The 21245-nt window shown below is 46.8% G+C and overlaps 1 protein-coding gene across 1 annotated transcript in view; it reads left to right on the forward strand.

Moving 5' to 3' along the window:
- stx1b (syntaxin 1B) overlaps positions 1-18006 on the forward strand; it is a 47668-nt gene extending 29662 nt beyond the window's left edge. The window contains exons 4-10 of the mRNA XM_084924946.1: positions 3452-3526; positions 7068-7141; positions 7975-8083; positions 9001-9074; positions 10237-10374; positions 10472-10582; positions 10741-18006. Of these exons, the coding sequence (XP_084781072.1) occupies positions 3452-3526; positions 7068-7141; positions 7975-8083; positions 9001-9074; positions 10237-10374; positions 10472-10582; positions 10741-10821 (662 nt within the window). The 3' untranslated portion in view covers positions 10822-18006. The remainder of the gene's footprint in view (positions 1-3451; positions 3527-7067; positions 7142-7974; positions 8084-9000; positions 9075-10236; positions 10375-10471; positions 10583-10740) is intronic.
- Positions 18007-21245: the final 3239 nt, after the last annotated feature.

Here is a 21245-nt window from a genome sequence, read left to right on the forward strand (position 1 = left end):
TCGCTCCCTCTGATCCCCGCCCTCATGCTGTGAAGTCTGTTTAAACTGCATGAAGTGACGTTAACCTCGGAGGAGATGACGAGCCTCGGCTGCCTCGCCGTAAGTGTGTGTAGAAAACGCTGTGAGTGTGCAGTGACATGTGAAACGGGTGGGCGCAGCTCTACCTGAGAGTCAGTGCTGTTACACGTCGATACGGGCTAACGAAGAAACGCTGCGTCTACAGGGTGACCCCGACCAAACGCGCCCTCGCTGCAGAGCTACTCTCAGATGCATGCTGGGGGTTTGTGAGACAGGGAGGGGCAGAAATTCAAATATTACTTTTATAATCCACAAATCTGAGAAAAAAACCAAGTTTAAACCTGGTTTGTGTTAACAGAAGACTTCTTCCCAGCACACGGACGCTACCCGACGCAGAATCATTGCTGCATCATAACTATTGACCCCTGACATCTGCTGGGTCCACGCTCTGTGAGCGCTGAAGGAACGAGCTCGTTATCCAAACAGCTCATAACTACAAATGAAACTGAGTCTGAGGAAAACAAAGAGGAGCGCGAACAACAGTCACTCAATGGGAACAAAAGGACAGGACTATTTATACACTCTGAGGGCTGACGGGTAGAAAAGGATACACAACAGAAAACCTTTATGTACTATCAAAATAAAACAGGAAACAAGGTCAGGCTGAACATGAATGAACTGACAATGCAAAAAAGAGACAGAGCAACAGAGAGGAAGGAAGACAAAGTGAACCAGGAAGTAACCAAAAAACAAACCAATCACAGGAAGACTGCAAAAAGACACCAAAGAGGATCGCGAAGCTGAAGGTTCTCATTAGTAAAAAGATCCAAGACTCAATCACAGCATCACCACATTCAGGATCCCAAACGCCTCAAAACTAAACCCGGAAAGAAATCTGAACGTTTCCAGAGTTTCCAGAGCAATCGAACGATAGACCGTGTGACATCACAGGGATCCTGAATGTTAGTGATGCTTTAAATGTTTACGGTCAGCCCGGGACAGCGAGGAACATTAAGCAGAGTTGAAACACGAGCGCAGCCACACGGTCTCCAAGTATTTTAGGTTACATGAAAGCAGAGAGTTGAATTTCTTCTGCGGCTGCTTTAAACCCTACAGCGGATCGAATGTTAAAGGATGTTCGGTGACGTCTGCAGTAAAAACTGCGGCTGAGGTTCTGGAGCTCAGACGGGATCTCTGATGTCTTTAAGCGTCACTTCGTGTTCGTCTGACCTCCGACTCTTCTTCTCCCTTCTGGTGAAAACATGTCGCTTTCTGTCTTCTTCTCCCCCTCAGTTCTGGGTCAGCTCGCGCTCAGCTGCCGACAGGCCGTCATGCAAAATGCATCCCTGTGTTTCTGCCTGAATAATGCATGATGGGAATTGTAGTGAGAGCAGAGGAGTACAGCCCATTCATAAACACCCTCGTTCGTCGCAGACCGATATCCGTCTAACGCTCGTCGTCATCGCCTGACAGGAAGAGGAACAAACCGGTGACCTTGACTAGCTCGTGGTCTCAGTCGCTGGTTTCAGGTCTCCCTGAATAAAACGTGACGTTTGTTTTGGGCGTCATCAGCATCAGGAAGGAGCAGGAAGTAGGATTTTCTGTGTGGCTGACGGGTCGCTGCCGCACGGATCCACAGTCCCTCCGTCGTCACGCCTCCATAGCCCAAGAGTACTGTGGGCACTTCCATCTTTTATGTACAGCCTGTGGAGTCAAAATGGAGGCACCTGTGTTCAGGCGTACTGGAGGTACAACAACTTCCTGTTGTTATGGTAACACGTTGAAATTCAGCATCACTCGTTTCTTCATATCGGACCGACGTATTGTGATCTCGATTCTGTAGGAATTTGTCCTGATTTTCAGAATAAAAGTACCTGAAAGTGTAAAGAAAGATTTTTGATATAAAAAGAAACCGATGAAGCTTCAGGTCACGTTGGAGACCAACTTCCTGTAAGTCTATAACATGGCCAACGACCACAAAGGGGCAGAAAATGAGTGATTCAGCGTCTGTTCTTTTATTGATTATAAATCGGTCTTCATGCTGTTTGATGTGAGTCTGCAGATGCTGAACATGTTTCAGCTGCTGATCAATAAAATCAATCGCACAACGACGCCAGCCGCGGTGTGTCGACATCAACTCCGCCTCATTAATGCTGATTGGTCCTTTAAACCAACCCACCAATCAAACCCTCCGACTGTTAACCAATAAAATCCTGCGTTACACCTGAGCTCAGGAAACCAAAGACACAGGCTCGCCGCACAGAAAAGTAAAGTCAGTGTTTAACCGTCACGCGAGGACCTCGCTGAGGCCGCCGCTACAGCGTCACACGTCTTTTCTTTACCAGCAGATTAAATAAAGTCGCTGACTCGTCAGAAATGAGTGGAAAAAGGTCATCAGTGGGCTAAACTGAGCTGTGTGCAGCCTCTGCAGGCATGGATGTGCTGACGGTGGAAACCGCAGAATCCTTCAGCTTCACGTTCGAGTCCCACTCGTGGAGGATTCAAGCGGGCGAGTCAGTGGCGGGAAAGGCCAAGCGGCGCTGCAGCGCTTGTAAATCTCAGCGCGCAGCTGCAGTTGGCGCCTGCTGCCTCCGCTGTCCTCCATCATGGCTGACAGGATGTGATGTTGCTGCACGCCCTCCTGCTCGTCTGCTTCCTCCAGCCTCAGCGCTTACACGACTGTGCGTGCATCGACCTGATTGGACTCTTAGTGGAAGCCTCGATACACCAGCAGTGAAGGGGGAGGCAAACACGACAGCTCAGCTCTACACAAAACCAAAAGCTGCTCAGCAAAAACACCTAACAGCCAATCAGAGCCTCTGAATTCAACTCTGACTCGTCGCTGGGAGTTTGAAGGGAAGAGGTGGAGGTCAGGTGGAGTTTGAAGAGGCTGCTCTCAGATCACCAGTTTGTTTTTAACCTCGTCAGATCCAGCAGAGGTCTCGTGATGGTGAAACACCCGATCGATCCTAGAGAATAAAAATGATCAAATATGAAATATAAACTAAATTAACCATGAAGGGAAATACAGATGTTTGTCTCTCTCTGGCGTTCCGGAAGCTTCCTGAAGAGATCAAATTTGAATCATTTTTCATGATCGTTTCACAAGTAGCAGCTCGTCAAATATGAGGAATAATAAAAACCTGATGATAACCCAGAACAACCGTTTTATTGTGTTAGGGCCAGATCTGAGTCAGGAACACCTGTACACCAGGCGCTGTCAGCTGACACTGACAGGAAACAGGCTCAGGCTCACAGTGTTGGATCTTTATGATGTCAGAGAGGACCACAAAGCCCGCCCACCCGCTCTTCAAACTTTTTGCAGCCAATCAGAAAAAAGCTTTAGCCTTAAAGAGTGAGACTGTTTCAGCTTTAGCTTCAGATCTCTGCTGTTGGTGTCACAAACTCACTGTGTTGGTTCTTTTCGTTGCAGAGACCAAGCAGGAGTTGGAGGACCTCACAGCTGACATCAAGAAGACAGCCAATAAAGTTCGCTCAAAATTAAAAGGTACGTCCTGGCGCTGCTGCAGGAAACATCACGGTGCAGGCGAGGAGCTCTGATGAGGAAGCATCTTCTCAGACAGAGCGGAGACGCTCGTATCCAAACCCATTTATATCGACGTCCTGCTGCAGACAGAGCCGAGTGAATTCACGACGCATTCTTTAATTACTTTACAGGATCTACTGCGAGGCTCTAGAAGTTCACATTACTCGCTGTAAGTCAGTTTGGGTTCTCAGGGAAATCTCTGAAGGACGAGTGTATTTATATTCCTGTCCCATCCCAGCAGCATGAATCCGTTTCCTGCTGTTGTTTGAAGAGGCAGGACTTCGTACTGCAGCCTGAGAGCTTATTTCGGTGCGCTGTGAGCAGCTTGTTTCAGCACAGAGTCAAACACGAGCTCAGCGCGCAGCTTGCAGGTGATTTTCAGCGTCTGTGAACGTTTGAGTTTTGCTGGTTGCTGTAAAACTCTTCAATTAAAAGCAGGATAGTTTACAGGTGTAAATAAAGACCCAGAACAAGGTAAAGAAGGATTATTCTGAACGGATTCATGCAAAGCAGTCCAAGAACATGCAGATGGAGGTAGAAATGAGGAGTAGGGTCCTTAAATTACCTGTCAATGACGCGTGTGTCAGAGGATGTAAAGCTTGCCGTTGTCCCGCCCCCTGATCCACAGCCAAGCTGGATCACAATCGATCCAGAAGTGGTGATGTCACGTAAGTATAACTTTTAGAGTAAGTCGTACACCCGGGATCTTTGGTCTATTTGTGACACTGACCTCTGAAAGCTCCTCTCTTGTTTCTAAACTCACCTGTGTGAAACATGTGACCAGTTCTTTGTGACATTCACAGCAAATAATTCACCTGTGAACAGGTGACACAGGAGGCCACGCCTCATGGGGCCGTCATTCCTACACCCGTGACTTTTTAATGTGAGTCCAGCTTTATTGGAGGGTTTACGGTGTTTTCTGTTGACCTTCAGCAAAAGAAGACAATGTTCAGAAACAGGCGTGGCGGTATATCGAGCAGCAATCGTTGGTACAGCAACACACGCACTCGCAGGCCAATGAGCTTAAAGCTACTGAGTCAGTTCATGCTGAAGGTTCAAGGACATCACCGCTTTAATATGAACACCCTGAGGATGAAACACACTCACGCACACACCAGAACGATATGTGTGTGGAAACACGCACACAGACGACATGTGCAGTCTGAGAATAGCGCTGATGCTGGAGATAAAGCTATAATTGGAATCCCTGCGAGGCTACGAGTGTTTTTATAAACGCACACACACACTGCAGCTACTGTAGATCTGTCATCCTCGGGGGGTGTTTGAGGGATGGGGGTACAGACAGGCTCTGCCCACAGCAGATTTGTGTTCTTAAAAAGTCTTTGTCTCCGTGTCTGAGCGACTGTGGGTTCAGACTGTGAAACTGTCCAGTTTTTAAAGAGACAGTATATAACATCTGAAATAAGCCCGGCTGCAGTTCCATAGCAGCTTACAGAGGTGGGGGCAAGCACATCCACGCCACGTTTGAGGTGTTCTGGCGTGACGAGTCAATATTATGTTTTTGATGTTGTCAGCGGCCAGGATGTGTGCGATGAAGCCCTCATTCAAAGGTCTCACTCATCTGCTGGACTTTTACCAAGAAGAGCAAAGTTTGGGGATGAAGCTCCTTTTTTTAGACATTCTGCTTCCTATTTCTATCTGTATCAGTAATATCAATAAGTGATCAGTGTGTTCATCAATATGTCAGATTTTCTGCTTCATCATGCTCCTGGACTGTGGTCAGCATGAAGCTCATATTCCTGCAACAGATTTTTACGTAAGAACAAACATGTTTTTTTTTCTAAATAAGCTAAAGATGCTAAAGTCGTCCTCAAACACACAAGGACCCACAAGCTGTTGCTTACTCACCGAGTTTTCATCTCACTGTCACACAGACAAATGCACACCAACACTGCGCACACGCACCATCAGTGCTATGTGATATTGCTGAGTCATTGTGGATCCAGCAGCGAGCAGCTGGGCCACGAGCCAGGAAGCACACACACACACACACCGTGATTTTATCACTTCACATTACAAGATATCAACTTGCATTAATTTCACGGAGACTTAAAGCAGGTCCTAGCATAAGATTTCATCATCTTCATTACCACAGTGTTCCCAACAGACATGGGTCCCCACATTGTATCTAAAACAAGAACAGTGACTGAGTGGAAACCATTATGTAAGCATTTCAGCTCAGCTCATCAAATGCCAGAGACAAACTCACATCAGAGTCACATGACACAGGACAGACCTGCAGCCGGTTACCATGGTGTCCACGCATGCACACACACTGCACTGAGGTAACGTCCAGCTGTGACGTTCTTTTCATTTTACATTGCTCACAGATCTCAGTCTGTCTGACCTTGCATTAGTTCATCTGCAGCTGTAGGTCCATAGTCTTTGCATCGCCCCCTTCAGGCTGACAAGCTTATTACAAAATCCACACTTCAGGAGCGGTTCTCATGCTGTGGGCAAAAAGCCACTAAAGAATTGGCAATAATCACCAAATATAAAGAGAAACTAAGATGAATAACTAAATCAAATAAATCTACTGCGGAGTTTGTGCTGAAGTAACACAAACAAATGTTCACAGCAGACGAGGAGAAACGCGTCGGTTCCTGTTACTGCAGCCAAAGGTTTAGTGTTTGTAGGTTTAACAGTCTTTGTGTTCACTGAGCAGTCAGGCTGCTTCAGTTTGACATCGTTACAATTAACAGAGCTTTTGACGCCATGTAGTCGACCTCTGCTGTCACAGCTTCTGGATTGTAATAAAGTTTTTAATCTGTGAAATTGGACAGTTCATGTTTGAGAATTAGAAAGTATCTCTAACACCAGCTGTACAAATCATGGACGTCGTTTACGGTCAGAGCAGCGACAAAACAGATTTCAGCCTGAATATATGACAACAGAACTGATTTTGACACATCGACGTTGTTTCTGTGGAGCTTCTTTGGTGTTGCATTATTCAACTTCATTCGAGCGCTGAGGCGATGGCGATGAAGCAGGGTGAGGATGAGGAGGGCAGTGTTGGTGAACAGGCTGTTTAACGACAGTTTACTGTCCCATTCTGTCATTTGTCATATGGAAAAAAACATTTTCAAAAATGTGTTTCCCTGCTGCTCAACGTCCCCAAAGGCAGCGAGTTTCAGTTTCCTGCATTAATTCTGAAAGAGGCCAAAACACATTTAGCAGAAACACTGGACACAAACCGCTACGCTGGTGTACGGATAAAAGATGTGTGTTTGCTGTTACTTTGAGTTTTGGTGGTTTCAGTAATTCAGTGTTGTTATTATACTGAGTTACTCGCTTTCAGTCTTTGGTTGTAGTTCACTATGATAACCTTAGTTTGAAGCTGTTTAATGGTTTTCTCAGTGAATCTGCTGAACTCTGAGCGAGGCGTTCGGTCCTCGTTCGCCCTCGTTGTTTCCCGTTGGCGCGTCTGTTGCGTTGCCAGCTTTCCTTCAGCGTTGAACTCGCTCTGTTTGTTTTCCCGCAGCAATCGAGCAGAGCATCGAGCAGGAGGAGGGGCTCAACAGATCATCAGCGGACCTCAGGATCCGTAAGACGCAGGTGAGCCGTGCTTTTATCAGGACAGCAGATGTGACGTGGAACATCTGACCTCTGAAACAAGCCACGTGTACGGGGTTGTTTCAGCTGCATGACAATAAATTCATACCTTTCAAGTGAAACCTCATACGTTTGTTTTGACATCACAGTTTCAAACAGGCCAGAAAGCCCTCCTCCTGACCCCTGACCCCTGACCTGCTGGATGTTAGGAGGCTATTTTGTGTCTGCTCTTTGTCGTCGTTTAATTGCCCTTCCAGCTGAAATGTTAACAGCCCCTTCATGCAAGCGGTGACCCTTGACCCCGTGCTGTCACCCACTCAGGGATCCTCCCTTCCTGCTGTACCTTCCTTTCTTCTTTCTGGTCTAACGTCCTACTGAGCGTGTGCGCCTCCTCACAGGAACCATGTGACTCGGTGCTATTTGTGTTCTCCAGGCGCCCTCTCGCCTCCGCAGCTCGTCTCGTGATTTGTCTGTAATTTGACCCTGCAGTATTCTGCTTTGTCATTGGCTCCTGGCTCCCCCCACTCCTCTCCAGCAGTCTGCTCCCTGCTGCCTCCTGGTGGCAGAGAAAAAGAACTGCAACACCACTGACAGCAGTGTGTGTGCTTTATGTCTGAACGCACACACATGATCTGATGAGACAAAGCTTTTGATGCATTTTTAAGCTTTTTAAAGCTGTTTTATTGTCATCTTATAGTTTTGTCTAAATGTGTGACACACAGGTGTAGATTTCAGGGTGGAGGCCGAACGAACCACAAAACTGCAGTGATGTTTTTTATGAATGCAGACGTGGATGAATTTATGGCTCCAGGTAAAAGTGTTCTGTGTTCCTGCAGCACTCGACATTGTCACGCAAGTTCGTGGAGGTGATGACTGAGTACAACACCACGCAGTCCAAGTACCGCGACCGCTGCAAGGACCGCATCCAGAGACAGCTGGAGATCAGTGAGTACACAACACGCCAGCAACACGCAGTCTTACTACATGCTGACTGTATGTCAGCACCATGGTTGTTCAGAGGTCAGAGGTCATCTCTCAACCTGAAGGCTCGAAGGTCTTGATGACTCTGAACTGGCTGTGGGTGTGATAAAGCTTTGAGTGGTCAGTGAGACTAGAAAGGCCAATACAGCACAAACCTGTGGATGGAAGATAATGACAATCTAAACATCAGAGCTGCTGCTGTTTGAACCCGCATCTGTCTGTGTGGGGCTGGCTCACTGCTGCCTCTGCTGGACGTCACAGGAACTGCAGCTGTTGGTGTTTCAGTCAGTCTGTCAGTTTGATGGCTGTAAATAATAAATGAGGTCAACACAGTGTGTAGATAAACATCAGGACAACACACACACACACACAGGGACACACACACTGATGCAAACAGAGTACAGACTGCAGAGGCCGCGTGCAGCTACTTTCCTCTCAGCAGCATCAGCTGACCTTCACACAGCTGCCAGACTTACCCTGTGTGGCCAAAAGTTTGTGGACACATGGCCACTGTGAAAACAGAACATATTAACGTTTTCATCATGAGCCAAAACTCTGGCCTTGATTATTTTTTAAATTCTACGTAAGTTTAGTCTCTCGGCTGTGGGTTTATACAAAGCACATGACTTGTATTAGTTATGTTCATACAGATTTCCTATTGGATCGTGTTCAGGCGTGTAAGATAACGTGTCCAAGAACAGCGTCCCCGCTTTACTGTTTAACATCGTGCCATCTTCCATCAGTCCAGCTGTTCGATTATGTGTCTCTGTTGGTGTGTTTAGCAAAACCTCATTTTCTGTCAGCTTTTTTCCTGATTTGTCGTTTTCTCGCTGCGATGCTGTGCGACTCTAACAGTGTTGCTCTGTGTTCTCTCTCTGCAGCTGGAAGAACCACTACCAACGAGGAGCTCGAGGACATGTTGGAGAGTGGCAAGCTGGCCATCTTCACTGATGATGTAAGCAACGCACCTGAGCCCACCCGGCTTACGTTACCTGTGCCGTTCTGCATCCCGGCAAGTGTCTAGGATGCAGAACGGCCACGAGGTGCGCTGAGACATCAAGCGAACACGGCCACTGTCACATGACAGAAAGGGGACGGAGGGGGAGGGGTAAGATGGGAGCTGCAGAGGTTTTTAATTTGAAGGAGTTGTGTCACGTTATTCCTGCTCCTTCAAATTAAAAGCTCCCATGTTTGCTGGTGACTGTAACTGAACACTGAGCTGCCAATCAGCACTGAGCTCGTCTGGTTGTGACGTCACAGTATAGTGACTGGGACACCAGAGGAGCTCAGGAAGAAACAGACTGACAGCAGTTGTTCGGTTACAGCAAAAAGGTAAGTCATTCTGAAAGGACTGGAGGTCAGAGGTCACAGCTGTATCCAGCATGTGCTGTTAGAAGGTTTAACTGCTAAAATCTTTCATTTAGTATGAATTAAATCGAAAGATTTAAACTGCTTTCACCCTCCCAAGGTACTTCAGCTCTGCTTTCTATTTAACTGCAAGATAACATACTTCAGTACAGCTCAAAAATTTCAAATTAAAAGCCTTTCAGGAATTCAGCAGGCACAGACTTTAGCACTGAAAAGGTTTAATTTGAATCAAAGTTTAGTGTTTCCCTCAAAAAGAACCAAAAGAGAGCCTAAAAATATTTCACATAGTTTCACTTTTTCCACAATAAAACCATCTGAAAGGAAGATCCTATTAGTTTTACTTATCCATCGAAAAGCAACTGAAAAATACTTTATGCTCACTTTTTTCACAAAAAATGGTTGATATGATTTTAATTTGAAAGATTGATTTGAAATATTGTCAAGAAATTTTTAATTGTATTGAAATTAATATAAAATGTAATTTAATTTAATCTTTAAAAACATTTATGCATTTTTTTCTAAATAGAACCAGTTTAATAACTTCTATAAATGAAAACATGAGAAGAGTAGAAGACCTTCGAATCTTGACTTCATTTGTACGACTTCACTGATATAAAAAAATCTGATGACAATAAATATGGAGAGAAAATTAAAAAAAAACAAAAGAACAAGCAAATCAGAGTGGTGGAAAAAATCACAATTACTCAACCGCTGCTCAGAGTTGTGACCTGTGTGAACCTGCCTCGCAGATCAAAATGGACTCTCAGATGACGAAGCAGGCCCTGAACGAGATCGAGACCCGGCACACTGAGATCATCAAGCTGGAAAACAGCATCCGTGAGCTGCACGACATGTTCGTCGACATGGCCATGCTGGTCGAGAGCCAGGTGCGTCCCGTGATGCAACAGGAAATTCATGCAGCCCGTCAAAGGGCTGACATGGGGCGGTTCGAGTTAAATTCTGCCTCCCGTGTGTTTTTTTTAGGGCGAGATGATTGACAGAATCGAGTACAACGTGGAGCACTCTGTCGACTACGTGGAGCGAGCCGTCTCCGACACCAAGAAGGCCGTCAAATACCAGAGCCAGGCTCGCAAGGTAAGGAATCCCGGATGAGCCCCCATTTGTGTTATGAGCGAGATGATGTGTAGAGTAATTTTGTGCGCTCAGAGTTGCCCCCTGCTGGACTCTACATCCAGGTGTTAAGACTTTTGACATCTTTAACCACCGCTCTGTTTTCTGTCGTCGCCCTGCAGAAGAAGATCATGATCATCATCTGCTGTGTCATCCTCGGCGTGGTCCTGGCGTCGTCCATCGGTGGCACGCTGGGCATGTAACGCGCTCCGCCACCTGCTGCCGTGACGACCGAACACCGACTGACCGACCGTCCGACCGACAGCCAGCAGAGAAAAGAAACACCAACGACGACACAAAAACTTGAAACACAAATGCAAGACAGATAACCAATCAGCTAGGAAGAGATAACGACCCAATCACAGATAAGAGGAAACACCACGGGTTCGGGTGGGGTTCAAAAAACAAGAAAAAACCACGAGAAAACACCATGACATCATAGCTGACTGACTACACTACATATACAAAAGAGGGTACAGATAAACCTATTTATTACAGATGTACATGTAAATGTATTGAACATGAAGCAACACGTGGGTTAGCTACCTGTAAAAACTGATGACCTATAATATGGCATTTACTTGTTTGTTTGCTTGTTTTGCCTCTTTTCTTATTTTTTAAAAGTTTCTTTCGTTTTTCCGGAGTCTCCGAGGACAGTGACGGCGACGGCTGCCGGGTGGGAGTTCTGCCCGTCGAGGCTCCGGAGCTTAGCGCCTTCGGGAACGAGCTCAGATAACAAAATAAAAGGCCAAAAAAAAAGAGAGAGAACATGTTTCTATCACATTCTGGAACTCTGGAGCGTTCCCGAGCTGCGCCCTGGAATACTTTCTGTTCCAGAGCGCAGACGGGAACAAGCAGCCGAAGGTTCCGGAATGTCAGCCTGCAGAACGAGCACCCTCCGGCTTTGGCAGAACACGCTCCGCCCCCTTGTTGCTAGGAGGGGTTTCACCGCTGCCTCTTTAGACCACCTCTCATTGGTTGCTCACTCCTGGCGTTCACCTCAGTCAGCCAATGAAATTAGCTTAACCTGGCGAAGCCCGGCCTGCCACGCGTTATTTAGGACGCATCAAGGACGTTGACCGTGACACGCTTCCCTCTGAGTTCGGGGGAGGGAGGAGTGTCCGCGGCAAGAACCTCCCCTTTTCCTCACACCCATCCAACCAAAGAGCCGGGGGAGGGCCTCTGGTTGTCAGGCTGAATTTGATTGGCCGGCGGCAGAAAAGACCGTGACGTTTGACTGACAGGTGAACGATGGGGAAGAAGGGGACAGGAGGGTTCAGACGAGCAAGAGTCAATCTATGCAGTTTAGAAAACCACGCCTCCCCGTCACTGGGACAGCCAATGAGGATTGGGCATTTCGGTGATCTGATCAGGTCTGCGGTCGTCATCTCGAAGCTGTCACAGCTGTTCTTCCGGAAGATCCTAAAAAATGAAGAGAACGCATTAAAAAGTAAAGAAGAAAAACAAATGTAACTACAACACTAAGAAGCGCTGGTTGCCCTGGTTACCTGAGTGTCGCGGTGATATCGTTGCTTTCCCGTTTCTTGATGGGGAACGTTTGTTGCTTCGTTGTTTCCGTGGTGCTGCTGTTTTGGTGCGTGTGACGCGTCCCGTGACGTATCGGCCTGACACGATTTAGCTGTTAATGTTTAGTCTGTACGTTTTAAAGCATTCGCCCAGATCCTACCTGCAGCCCCGAGTGTGCGTGCGTGTGTGTGTGCGATTTTTCATCCACGCTGTGTGAGCGCATGAGTTGCACAGGTGCTACTGACCAGCAGAAGGTGTTCCCATTGGTGGATTTTCTCTGTGGAAGGTGGAACATGTGACACGCATACATTCATATAAATTCCCAACATATGCTGCATTCAATTGCAACCGGGAACTTGGAATTTCCAGTTTCATTAACCTGGGAAGTTTCTGATTAATATGACGTTGTTCACGAGTTCAAATCAGTTCTGAACGCCTTCGTCTGCTTTTATGTTCTCTGTGGAAAAGCAGTAAAGCAAACCTGCGGGAACGTTGACGCCTCGGATGTCATTCCCAGTGCTGATTTCCAAATTCCGCGGTATATTAAATGCAGCAGTAGCTCATGCATGAACTCCATGTTTAACTTTTCATGCAGACACACTGGACACTCGCCCCCTAACTCGCGAATTCCTCGTGTTACATATCGAACCAGTGACTGCGTCGCTTATAGCATGCTGTAGCGTTAGCTTGTGTTTCGTGTAGATTATGTAGAAGCTGCTTGTTACAGATCGGTCATCAGTTTTCTTCCTTTTTTAAACATTAAAGACGTTTCTGTCCAGACTGGCACCAGGACAAAGGCGGCTGAAGATGTGGAGTAGAATTTGTTGCATTAGCAGTTAGCTGAACGTCTGCAGGACTGTCACTCCTTACAGAGACTGCTGATTAAAATAGAAATGTGACGCAGCAAACAGCCTATCTCAGGACTGCGTGCTGTGTTGAAGATCGCGCCACCGCCTGCGCTAACATGTAGGACCGCGGCGTTGAAGAGGAAGGGTCGTCTACGCTCAGGCTCTGTGATACGGAGGTTCATCTGCTTCTGTTGAGGCCTCGCTGGACGACCAAATGCCACCTTAAAACCTCACGGTCCCCTCCTGCTCAGCACTCATGATTAGTTTTGTTTGACGGCGTCTTCTCTGGTTTCACCTGTTCTGCTCTGGATCTTTTAGCTGGACCCTGATCGGCCTTCCGACGTCCCTGACTTATAGTTTTTGTTTCATGTTTCCTGAGAAATGTATTATTTGAAGCTTTTCAGAGACAGGGCTTTAAAAAACAGAACACGCCGCCTTTCATAACAAGTCAAAGCTGTTTTTTGCTTCCTTGCTCTGTAGAGACCTGCCGACAGGAAGCTGACATTAGCTTTCGTTTGACAGTCGTGTGTCCTCCTCAGCCAGCTCGAGCGTTGGAAAGCGGATGTTGTTTTGTGGAAAACGTGTTTTCTTACCCATCACAGTAGCTAGCATTAGCTTTAGATGTCTGTGGTGCCGTGTAGACGATTGTTAGGTTTTGTTTCATTCTTGGCTTCCCAAAACCAAAACGTAACGCGCGTTCACCAAAGCTTCGCAGACACCGTCCCCACCCCGACTCCTCCAAAGAGCCCAGCAGATGTGTGGTCATGTGCCGTGTCTGTAGATTTAGGTCGATCTCGCACTTTTCTCTCTGCCCCTGTTCGTTCCATTCTGGTTTTAGGTGTTTTCACATGTAGAGCTGTCAATTCAATATGAACCAGTGTGCTTGTTTTACTTGCGTTTACATGTCTCACGACTCCCTCGGACATTTAGAGAACCTAAACCCACGTCCCCATTGGCTGCTTCGTTCATCGTTCTTTGTTCGTTCGAGCGGTTGACGGTTGTCCAGGCGGCGTCGCAGTCGTCGCGGCAGTCTCGGGTTGGTGACTGTGGTGGATGCGAGGATGCCGTCATAGCACCAGCCAGCTTGTTGACACTGATTTTGCCATGTGTGAGTGTTTGTTTTCTGTAAAGTTCCCGCTCCTGCGTGGCGGTCACTTGTCGGGTCCCGCCGCCATCCTCTCGAAAACATGGACAAAATCTTACGAAACCCACGCAGGCAACAGTTGGAGATTCGGCTAAGTGAAGGTTCAAATGGTCGTCGGCACGTCTGCCCGCCCCGTCCTCTCGTCTCTTCCTGTCGTGCTGTAGATGTTTGGTTGTACAAAAAGATGGCGCAGAGGGTCGGAGTCTGCCCCCTCCCTTCGCCCTGCAGACCCCGCCCATCCCACTGTGTGTACTACTTATAATAATGGTAATAAAAAAGGCATGCAAAAGCGTTGTGGAGTTTGCATGATGGTGTTTTTTGTACCCCACCTCCCCGCCTCACCCTTCACGTCGTGCACTTTACCGCCAATCAGACCCCGTTTGGTTTCTATGGAAACACTTCACAGTTACTTTCATTTGTGACGCGTCATTTTTACAATGTTTTCTTCAGAGACCGGTGTGATGTTTAAATAAATGTGAAAGGTTAAATTCCCATCCCACGAACTCCAGCCCTCCCGCCGGGTTCGGACGCCTCCGTCACCTCCCGATGTCTGCGTGTTCGCTTCCACTGTTGCATTTGTGTGTGTGCGTGTGCGTGTTGAAGCAGCACGAGTGTGTTTCAATGTGCGAAGCGTCCAATCGCAGGTGGGCGGGTTGCAGCAGGTTTCAAAATTCCACTTTTTTTTTTTTTAGATTGCGACAGAAGCGAGGAGAGAAGCTTGCAGACGCCATGATCACTGTTACCGCCGTGGCGTTGATTCGATTCAGACCAAAGCATTTCCGCCCTCCCCTCCAAATGTTCGCCGCTAATCTCAAAGAGCACAACGCGAGTCGAGTTTACAAATAGAGAATAAATATACAAATAGAAAAGATTAAACGCCAGCCCCGCCCCCTCCACTGCCATCAATCAGACCGACCCGCCTCTCTCCCTCCACCTTCAGAGTCCGAAATGAAAACATGACACATCCGTGAAGTGAGTCCCAGTTTGTTTGCGTCTTCACGCTGCAGGATCAACGCTCCGCTGCAGGGTTACAGGCCACGCCCCCCACATACCTCCGAACAGCCGGAGAGAGAAAGTTAAACATCAGCAGATTTGGTAAAGGTCAAAGGTTGATCTCAGATTCTCTTCAGAGCGCCCCTATCATCCTCCAGCGAGCATTCTTCCTGTGCGAGAGGCCGACTGCAGTCGTGTGACATCACATGTGTACGCAACAAAAATACAAACAAACATAAATCTGAGTCACATCCGGATGTTCGCCGCCGTTCAACCTTTCTGTTGTTTCCATTTCTGACAGAGCAGGCGCACAACGCTGGAGAGTTTGAGCGCGACTCGCCGTTAGCTGTTAGCCGTTAGCCCGTGTGGGAGTAATGCGGTGTGGGCCGACCCGGACTCGGGGGTCGCGTTCCAGCGCTCTGCGGTTATTTCTGCACGCTGACTCGTGAGCACAGCGGCGTCTGTCTTCGGCGCTTTGTCGCTCCTCCGCTGTGGCGCAGTTAAGCCGCCTCCACGCTGATTTTTGTCTTCCTGAAACTATTTTGAAAAACCAAAACGTGCTCGGCGCCCCGCTCCGGGTGATGACATCACAAACATGTTCAGTGTTCTTTATTTGGCGCTCACACTCGTCCCGTTGCTCTCCGACAGTATTCACTTTAAACAGTGTTTATGTTCTCTAGTGGGAGGGGTGGGAGGGGTTAGGGGAGGGGCCATAGAGACAGACCACGCCCATAACCACCCCTGCCATAACAAGTAGGAAAGACACTGAAATAACATCGTTATCCTCATTATTACTGTTGTTATTACTATGATTATTACCAAACAGACAAATAAAGATGCAGTAAACATTTGCAAAAACCCGGAGGGAGACCGAACGGCTTCACACAACGTGATCGAATCAACTTTAAAAATGGAGGTGATGACGATTCTATAATAGCAATGATTTAAAGAAGTACAAAGGAGTTATGTTATCATAATAATAGTAGTCATATTGAATATTGAATGCTCGCAATTTTGTCAAACTGAAACTGGATTCTTTGTGTTATGTAATTATTGTAAATAACTTCAAAGAGAGAAAAAATGACTTGCATGTCTATGTATAAATCTACTGAGATATCTATTCCCGTCAAAGTCTGCACGTAGGCCGGCCTCTGTCCTCTTTCACCTCTTTCGCCCGCCCTTGCTGTGGCGCCCCCTCTGTTCGTACCGTGCAGCTGAGTTGCGACAGCAGAGACTAGGAGAAACTTGGCTTCCTATTGTCGCGTCTGCACACGCTCAGTTCAGAAGCTGTGTCTGCGCCCACCTGTGGACGGAGAAGGCACGGCGGTGTTTTTAGTAGCAGGACGCCCGCTGAGCGGTGCCGCCGTCCCTTTGAGTGCCCGTGTCTCTTAGTTTCTTTCTGAAGGAGCGAATGAAAACACCACACAGGTTTTTGCGGCACAAATGCAGCCATGCCTCCATCTGTTACCCCAGGTCCAGAGGCTCCACCCACTGGCTCCTCTGATGAAAGTGCTTCCCTCCATATTAGGAAAATTAAGCCCGCCTTCAGGGCTTTCCAGGCCACACCTGCACGTCACTTTGGAAGCCAAGTTAGCAGTTTTAAACTCTCCCTCTCTCACCGTCCTGTTCAATCTCAGCTGAAGCAAGCTCGCCTATCGACACACCGAAAGCTCCGCCTCTTTACCTGACTGCTTCCCCAGAGTTTAGCCTGAGCCTAGGTCTAAAAGAACAGACTCAACCTGCCAGCACTTAGCCATATCCAATATCATCCTGCTGCACTGTAAACAATCTGACTGACGAAAGTGGCTTGGTGTCACGGTGCCAGGTTGCTTACGCCCGTCAGAACCGAGACTCGGCACGTTAATGGAGTCGTCCATCTTAGTAGAAGAATCATCGTCTCAGATGGTTAGATGACCTTCGGTCTGCCGCCGCAGTCTTCCTTCTGCGTGGCTTTTCCATCGTTTAGTCCTCACGAGTTCCTGGAGGAGGTCTCAGCTCCAGATGACACGCAGGTGAAGCGGTCCACTTCCTGTGGTTTCACCTGGTCTGACGGCTCAGCGTCACCTCCACGCCACGGCCACCAGCGCCACCACCTGGTTTCAGGCCCGCTCTCTAGCCTCACACAGGCCTAACCTGACGAAGCGTGCAATATTCAGAGAAACAAGGGCTTGTCTTTATCATGCAGAGGCGTTGGCCATGGCACGGGAACTTCAGACGCCGTAATTGCGACAGCAGAAGCGTGAACCCCACCTGATTTTTAGGGCGTGGGATGAGTGAGGAACAAAGCTATCTCGGGGGAGGGGGACGGCAGGTGGGAGGCGGAGCCCTGAGGTCAGAAAAAAGCAAAGCGCTGAATAAGAGAGAGGACAGGGGCGCCGCGCGCAACTTTGACCGGAAATGCAACTTGTGTCCCGTTTTTTTTGTGTGTGTATGTGTGCGTAGCGTAATGTAAAAGCGATCTGTCCCCCCCCACTCCACCTCACCACCCCAACCCTCTCCCCCCTCCAGAAAGAAAACATTCCCCCCCGACCCTGCCCCTCCAGCCCCCGCCTCCCCCGTCCTCCCCCCTCTCTTGTACTGCTGTTGGCTGTTCTGTTTAGTTCATGTGACGTGCCAGTATTCCCCCCACCTCCTCAACCCTTGCCCACCCCCTCCTCTCTCCTGCCCCCTCCGCCCTCTCTCGCTCTCCCCCTCCTCTCTCTCTCTCTCTCTCTCTCTCTCTTCATGGATCTTTAAGATGACAACTCTATGCAGATGCTGTCTTTTATAAGTGTGTCAAAATTTTAATTTAAAATAAAAACTTTAAAAAAAACAAACCCTGACAGACATATTGAAATGATAACAAAAAAGAATAAAGAAAAGGATTGTTCAGTGTACCCTCGCAGCGTCTCCGGATCTTTATTGCTTTGTCTCTGTTTAATCTCTCACACTCACCTGGCTGCAGGTGTGAGCATTTAAAGGCTTCGTTTACTGGGAAAGTACCTGCATGTCGGCTGCACCTGTTCAGCTGCTCATCAACGTCTAATCATCCAAACACAGGGTGGCAGCACGTGCATTCAGGTATGTGGACGTGATGAAGCTGAGCCTCAGAGCAAGAAAGAAACATGATTTCAAAGACCTTGAACATGGCACGTGGTTGTTGACCACTTTCAGCTGATAGGTAGGCAACAGGCACTCAACTAAACCCTCAATCAATGTGCAGAAGAGCATCTCTGAGCCTTCAAGCAGCAGAAGACCACACCGGTGTCACACTGTCATGAAGAACAGGACACTGAGGCTACAAGGGTCAGTACTACAGGTAGAAACATGGGGGGCACCATCAAGAAGGCCCTGAGTAAATGTGCTTATTCCAGCTGGACATTTGTCAAGTGCAGGAGGATTTCCAGGATTTATACATCGGGGAAACCAAACAACCTCTGGCTACAACACAGCAGAGCCACCTCGTCAGGCCAGGACTCTGCAGTCTGTTCACACCTACAGGCCAGTGGACACTCTTTCAATGATGAGGATGTAACATCCTGGACAGGGAGGAACGCTGGTTTGAGGGCGGAGTCAAGGAGGCCATTTACGGGAAAAGGGAAAGACCATCTCTGAATCGAGGAGGGGCCTAAGGGTACATCTGTCACCATCTTACAATGCTGTGATTGCAGCCATTCCCCAACTCTCTGTGAATGGGACTCATGGTTATTGATCAGAGTTGATGATCAATGGTCATGAGAATTTGCATATTAATGATCATAAACTGACCTCACAGCTCATTGTTCATTCACTGGTGCTGGTTTCAGTCATTAAGCAAATGTACTGTTTATAAGAAACCTGCAGTCAGCTGAGACTGAAGACGTCACCTGATGATGATGAAAAATTTCTCCCACTGAAAACGTCCAGATGAGCAGAATCAGCTTTCTGGGATTCCCTGTTTCAAAGCTCAGATCATCTCAGAGTGATTTCATGAAAATGACGATGAGTTCATTGCACTCAGTCACAGATCAGTCCGACAGAGCAGGTATGGGATGTGGAGGATCAGGAGATTGTCACCATGCAGCAGCTGTGTGATGATTTCACGATGATGTCACATCAACATGGAGCCAAATCTCAGCAGCTGAATCTGAGCATAAAGATTAATTCTTCATGTTGTTTAGACTCCACTGAAAGAACAGTGTCCAATCTGGTACTAGCACAGTGTACCTAATGAAATGACGCGTTTGATATGTGCGTTCTTGATCCGCGGTCATCAGCAGAGAACTGAATCTACAGATTTCCACTGCAGAGAAGCTGAAATGGAGGAAACGTTATCAGGAAACTGCAAAACTGTGAGCTGACGCTTCTTCTAGCACCACTAAAACCATCCCAAGGACGCTGATGGCGTGGACCCGAGAACAGATCTGTGCTCCATCGTTAGGTTTCTGTTTGTTTATCTGTGTCATTTCATTAGTTTAGGTTTAATTATTACCAGAAGCCTCATCGGGCCGATGGAAAATAATCTTTTATTTTAGTTTCTGCGACTTTATTTTCTTCCAGAGCATTTTTCAGTTTTAGTTTGCAGCTCGTTTCAGTTTTTACTTTAGATCAGTGGAAGTGTTAAAAAAACCCCAAATGCACTGAAAACCCCCCACAAATAACATTAATTTTCAAATTATTTCCTGCTTTTCATTTATACTTTAGTCTGAGAAATGCTTGGTTTATCTTTGGCTTTGTTGGTTTGGGGGACAGCTGATCTCGAGGTCTCGTGTATAGGTTTTATAACATCAGTTGTTCGTAAATAATTTAGTTTTATATAAAAGTCCGGCTTTAAACATGCAGCTCAATGTTTTACATTTTAGTTCACGTTTTTATGCGTCTGCCAGGGGCGGATCTACAGGGATGGCATGGGGTGGCATGTGCCACCCTAAAATAATCTCTTGCCACCCTTTGTGCTTTGCTTATCACAATTAAGTTTATTAACATAAGCTAGCATTAATACTTTGAGCTTAGCTACAATTAGCACTGAATATAAATTTTTTATTACAAACCACTAAAAAATGGTTCAGCCCATACCTTTATTTCTTGTTGTCAGTAGCAACCGATGCCTGTGATTGTCCCAGAGCACATTTTGAATCAACACTGTGGGCATTTTCAGATTTCTAGTTGTTACGCTGTGGAAATGGAATGAAGGTGAGTGTTATTAACAGAGATGGACAGTAATGCGTTATTTGTGACACGTTACTGTAATCTGATTACTTTTTTCAGGTAACGAGTAAAATAAGGGATTACTATTGCAAAAACAGTAATTAGATTACCGTTACTTTCCCGTAGGAACGCTGCGTTACTGCGTTACTAAAACCGTGATTTTTTTGCGAGAATGTCTCATGACAGTGACGTAAGCGAGTGCGACGTTCGTGACAACAGCTGTGTGCAGATCAACAGTGGATCATATATCGAGTGCGGGAGAGAGTATGAGCGTGCAGCGTTTAAAGCGTGGAAGTACTGACCTTACTTTGAGTTTGATTCCATAAAAATTGACTATAACATTAGTGTCCGTTGTGCGTGGGAAGAAAACTTCTTTTTACAGCAAAAAAACCCCTAAACAAGCACCGAGTAGCTACGATGTAATGGGAAATTCACAGAGAAACTCGCGGATTCTTCCACTGACCGCTGCAGCACACCTGCACCAGGGTAAACCTCCGCCTGCCCCACTCCTGCTTTACAGGTGAAAACAGAGCAACAGGACCGCTGAGTCTTTGACTTTATTTACTTTCTGCTGTGTTTTACTTGCATCTATTTGAAAGACTGAGTGTAAACACAAAAAAAAATTATTTTATGTGCTGGAATGTGCAGAAAATAGGTTTAAATGTTAAACTAATTTCTTCCAGTCAGAGAATGTTGCATATAATTAAATTTTTGCTTGATGCATAAAGTTAAAAGATTAAAACTAATAAAACAAGTTTTAAAAAGAGACTTTTCCATTTGATTACATTTTGTATGATGGATTATGCAGAAAAAGTAGAATTGGGCTGAAAGATCTATCACTTTATCACCTATTCAGGTTGTAAATCGTGTTTTTAAAAAGTAACTAAGTAACTAAGTAATTAATTACGTTTGAAAATAAGTAATCAGTAAAGTAACGGGATTACTTTTT

Source organism: Perissodus microlepis, chromosome 4, assembly GCF_051167445.1.
Source record: "Perissodus microlepis isolate ML-2025 ecotype Zambia chromosome 4, ASM5116744v1, whole genome shotgun sequence".
NCBI classification, from domain to species: domain Eukaryota; kingdom Metazoa; phylum Chordata; class Actinopteri; order Cichliformes; family Cichlidae; genus Perissodus; species Perissodus microlepis.